Below are 5,573 nucleotides of genomic sequence, written 5' to 3' on the forward strand. Positions count from 1 at the left end.
AAAAAAAAAAAAAAAAAAGCTAAGTTCTTTTTCTCCTCCTGAGTTCTTCATGTGAGATTGAGCTTGCAAAGGAAAAAAAAAATGTGAACTTATAGACTTGCAGCGTGCTGAGTTCCATCGGGTTTTTTTTTAGCATCGGTATGCTAAAATAGAGGGAAAAAAATCCTCATGAACCTGCCACAATCAAGCCTGCATCAACCTTCTGGGTGTGACTTGTGAGTTTTGGCCTTATGATGCCAAATCTGAGAGTTTAGTCTGCCATTAAAAAACTCATTCTCATCTCATGCATTATTATGCTTGCTACTTTGTCTTAGCAACAATGAACTATAACTGTTTCAAAGACTTTATGAAAAAGAGACATTATATTAATAAAAAAAAAAAAGCCTGCATGCTGGACATGTATGGTATAATTATTTTTTCTTTTTTTTCTTTTTTTTCTTTTTTGGCTTGGAAATGGACGTTCGAAGACTTATGGCATGGCATTCATACTTTTGTTTTATTGCCTCATGACTTTTTTGAGTTTAGAACGAAAAAGTACAACCCTAGAGCCTTCTTCCCATGAAAGTTTGCATCTGCTCCAAAACTGCTTTGAGTTACTCAGAACTCCAGCCTCCCATTGTAAATGCACTGAAGGCATTCCTTGTCAAAGATGCCAGAATGGGTTAAAAATTTAACATGGCAAACATTAAAAACTCTTAATGTTTTCTTTTAAATAAGAATGACACCCCACTTTGGGGACTCAAATTGTGCTGTTGCTGAAAGCAGTCTAAATTTTGTTTTTTAAACAAAGAAATCTGCCCCGTTATTTTTGGTTTTGTTTTACTTTTATTTTATTATTATTATTTTCTTTTTTGGCTTTCGGTCATTGTCAAATGTGGAATGCTATGGGTTTCTAGTATATAATTTAATTCTAGTTTTTATAATCTGTTAGCCCAGTTAAAATGTATGCTACAGATAAAGGAATGTTATAGATAAATTTGAAAGAGTTAGGTCTGTTTAGCTGTAGATATTTTAAAAGATTGATGCACTAAATTGTTTACTGTTGTGATGTTAAGGGGGGTAGAGTTTGCAAGGGGACTGTTTAAAAAGTAGCTTATACAGCATGTGCTTGCAACTTAAATATAAGTTGGGTATGTGTAGTCTTTGCTATACCACTGACTGTATTGAAAACCAAAGTATTAAAAGGGGAAACACCCCTGTTTATATCTGTAGGGGTATTTTACATTCAAAATGTATGTTTTTTTTTCAAAATTAAAGTATTTGGGACTGAATTGCACTAAGATATAACCTGCAAGCATATAATACAAAAAAATTTGCAAAACTGTTTAGAACGCTAATAAAATTTATGCAGTTATAAAAATGGCATTACTGCACAGTTTTAAGATGATGCAGATTTTTTTACAGTTGTATTGTGGTGCAGAACTGGATTTTCTGTAACTTAAAAAAAAAAATCCACAGTTTTAAAGGCAATAATCAGTAAATGTTATTTTCAGGGACTGACATCCTGTCTTTAAAAAAAAAATGAAAAGTAAATCTTACCACAATAAATATAAAAAAATCTTGTCAGTTACTTTTCTTTTACATATTTTGCTGTGCAAAATTGTTTTATATCTTGAGTTACTAACTAACCACGCGTGATGTTCCTATGTGCTTTTCTTTCATTTTCAATTCTGGTTATATCAAGAGAAAGAATAATCTACAATAATAAACTGCATTTTTTTTTTTGATTCTGTACTCAGTTTCTTAGTGTACAGTTTAACTGGGCCCAACACCATGTTAGAAGTGTAAAATGCATCCTTTTCTCCAGAGGAAGGATTAATGGAGGAGTAGGAAGGCAATAATTCAGGGTGAAACATAGATCGTTTTGTGAGGCGGGAAGCTAGTCCCTTTTAATAATTAGCAATATTTAATATAAATATAAATTATGACCTCTCCAATTGTGCCTTCCCCCCACCCCTTAAAGTTTTCGGTTTTCGAATAAGTTGAGCTATCATTGCCCTCTGGTGAAAACAAACAAAATCCCCAGCCATAGCCAGGGCCTTCCCGGCATTGCCCTGAGGTTTTATCCAGCAACGGGCCCATCCAGAGGGAAATATGGCATGGCAGAGGTGGCTTAGGCTCATATGCATTTAATGCCAAAGATCAACAATTCTTGCTTTTTGGCTAAAATCGATTATTTTTCCTTCTCTTATATACCTTGATTTTCTTGTTAGCAAGGCCTGATAAGATTTAACATCAACACTTTGGACAAATCAAAGTTGTTTGTTTTATACCTCTTAGAAGGTCATTTGCCTTTAGTAGGAAAAAGAAAAACACACCTCTCACGTACAGAACTCCAAGTACAGATCTGGGTTTAAACTATATTATTAAATCGTATTTCCCTGTGAATATTTAGCAGAGGGCTTCTCCACTGTGACAAGCTGGTAATGATTTCAGATCACCTTTGCTCCTGAAATACATGCCAAAAAATAACGCCTTGGCGGAATAAAGGCTACGCTTTGATTTATTGGTATCTACCCCCAAAACAGACTGTGTATCATTTGGAAAGTCGTGAGCTACCTTCACTAACAGTACTGACCTATTTTAAAATGACACAAATTCGTGCAACTCTTAAGTCAACTTCCCCTAGAACGCTAATAGAATGTGAGACAAAGCCAACACTGTTTTGAAAATAGAGCCAAACACGATGACTTTTGTTTTATTTTGTTTTCTTTTTTTCTTTTTTTTCTTTTTCTTTCTTTCTTTCTTTCTTTTTTCTTTTTTTTTTTTTTTTAAGATAATATTGCAACTCTGAACGAAGACCTTATTTTGAAGAAAACAGGTTGTGCTTGGCGCTGATGAGTTCTGGCCAGTTTATCATCTTGTCTTCCTTCCCTTTTTCACAGGCAGTGCATACCCTGTACATTTTGACCTTTCTTTCTGTACCAGTTTAGATAGGGCTCCTGAGTCCACACTTAATTTTGCTTAACAAAAGTCTTAATAGTAAACCTACTTCTACGTACTGGATGTTAGCTATCCTCTGCGTCTGAGATTTTTTTCCCGCCTCTGATCTCTACTAGGAGATAGGCAGTCTACCCCTAAAGAAGCAGAAATGGAGATATCACATATGCAAAAAGCTTAGCATCAGATGACAGATTTTAGGCAGACACATTCTCTAAATAAGAGTGATATTCAGAATGAAGTTATGACAATTATCTCATGAGGAATGTGACTTGGGAGAAAAATACGGTTGTATACCAATTAAGCATCTTGATAGGACCCTACAAGGCAGTTCAATATAATAAATAGGCTTTGGCCCCAAACATTGGAAAGTAAAGTATAGAGAGGTATGGACAAAAATGGAATTTTGGTGGCTGGCTTTTAGAAAAAGCTAATGCCTAGTAAAAGGCATTTTTAGAAATAACCATTACTAAAACTTTGAAATAGAGCGTGAGTGGTGAATACAAATACATCAATACATACTTTTTTAACGAAGAAGTCCCAAATACTGCCTAAGTGCCCTTATTACAAATAAGTTTCTAAATTAAAAAAAAAAAAAACATATAGGAAATCTAGCTTTCCCTTTACACTGCATTTGAGTCTTTGTTTAAATAGTGTTAAAATTCCTTTCATTCCAATTACAGAACTGAGCCCACTAGCAAGTTGGAGCCATCAGTGGGATACGCCACGTTTTGGAAGCCCCAGCAACGTGTACTTACCAGTGTATTCACAAAATGAAATTTATGTGAGAACTGTACATTAAAAATACACTAGTAGTAGTAGTATCTGCTGTCGTAGAATACAACCTGCCCCTGACTTCTGTTTAGTCTCCTTTTTAAAGAAAAATGTTTGTGTTAGAGAAGAAAGCTATTAAACATATAACCTCCATACTAATTAACGATGCCTCTTGTCTGAGGGTCGTCTCTACAGACGCGTTGGAAAGTGCGCTGGTGCTTCTTGCTTTATGATGCGCGGAACTGAATAAATGCAACTGTTTTCAACCTGCAGTATTAGTTTTAAAAATCCACTGAAATACAAAAGAAAGAGAGAGGAGAGAGAGAGACAGAGACAGAGAGAGACAGAGACAGAGGTACAGATACATTTATATGAAGAGAAGTTTCCCAGAAGGTACCAGCTAGCATTTTTAAAGCATACGTAGACATACACACCCTAAATAGTACTTTTTCATGCTTCATTGTTTCTCCGGTAGATAATTTTACTAAGAAGAAAAAAATATATATTTGATTTCTCCCTCCTCGAGCAGATGCCATGGGCAGAAGCTTTAGCGGAGCCCAGCACCCTGGCTTCCTCTCAGGGCCTAGACAGTATTGTATTTATCGGTGATGTCAAACATGTTCATTTATCAGACACAACCAAAAACGAAAACAATGTGTGGCAAAACACAAAGTTAGCGAAATACACACCCTCTGTGTGTGTGTTTTTTTCCTCCCCCTTTTCTGTACCCAAGCATTCACAAAATTACTTTAATTTCCCTGCTCCTTGCATGTTTCCTTTTTCAAAACCATGTAATAATTTTTTTTACAATGTATCTGACACATTAATAGATTGACATCAAATAGGCAGAGATTCCACTTCCTGATCTTGGTGAGGAAATGATGTCTCAATATCATATTTATCTGTCTCAATGCCATAACCACCTGGGCCCCTTTCAACACAGGCCGCTGCAATGGGAAATACTCTATTACCGAGCAGATGATTCTAATGCCCCGATCTTTTCACCCTTATACCTATACCTTGGTAATTTTTATTTAGTAACGTCAATTCTAGATCCTTCTGTTCTTAAACAGGACCGCCCCTTGCCAAACCACCAGCTTTACTGCTAAACGCAGTGAACAGAAGGGCAAATGGTAGCTACTCTCAGGAACATGAGGCACAGCTGTCTCAGTTGCTACATTCCTAGCATTTCCCCATCCAAATAACTGACACACGCAGAGGTTCCCAAGTACAGTATCTGGGAGGCTTTAGTTGTTGTCGTTGTTGTTTAAGGCCAGCTTCCTTCCATATTCACACACTCTTGGCTTTATATAAGGTACTCCTCTGGTGTTCCAGGCCAATCAATAAATTTAAAAGTCTGCTTGCCACACAGGTATCTCTATTTTTTGCCTGTCGGTAGTTAAAGACTAGCTGACATAGGTCGGAAGACTAAAATACATGAGTGACAACCTTCAGCCGACTGATTTCCGTGCCAGTAAAACACACAGCCAAGCTCTGGGGCCTGCCTTCTCGTATAAACATGTGATAAGAGCGGATAGGAAGCCAGATTCACCAGCTTGAGATTGCTGATTTGCAAGGCGATTTTTCTTTCATTTTATTTATTTTTTTAAATAATAATTTTGCCTCTTTCTTCGAAGAAAAGTTCCCCCCCTTTTTTAGGGAAGCTTTATCTACAGTGATAAGTTATAATTTTTACCACTTCTGTTTATTCCTCAGAATGCTGAATGAATAATGGAGTCAGTGCCTTGTGGTTTTGAGGAAAATAAAAAAAACTTTGAAGTTTGTTTCTACTTTTGGCCTATCCTAAATTTAAAAGTTCCCAAGTCCAAGGCAGGGCGTACAACAGCCATCGGGGTAGT

General features: G+C 36.3%; 1 protein-coding gene across 1 annotated transcript in view; it reads left to right on the forward strand.

Annotated features, from left to right (window-relative positions):
• The window catches only part of MAF (MAF bZIP transcription factor), a 7,020-nt gene extending 1,779 nt beyond the window's left edge, over window positions 1-5,241 (forward strand). The window contains exon 2 of the mRNA XM_023528593.1: window positions 3,611-5,241. Within this exon, the coding sequence (XP_023384361.1) occupies window positions 3,611-3,717 (107 nt within the window). The 3' untranslated portion in view covers window positions 3,718-5,241. The remainder of the gene's footprint in view (window positions 1-3,610) is intronic.
• The last annotated feature ends 332 nt before the right edge of the window (window positions 5,242-5,573 follow it).

This window comes from Pteropus vampyrus, unplaced genomic scaffold, assembly GCF_000151845.1.
Source record: "Pteropus vampyrus isolate Shadow unplaced genomic scaffold, Pvam_2.0 Scaffold29, whole genome shotgun sequence".
NCBI classification, from domain to species: Eukaryota; Metazoa; Chordata; class Mammalia; order Chiroptera; family Pteropodidae; genus Pteropus; species Pteropus vampyrus.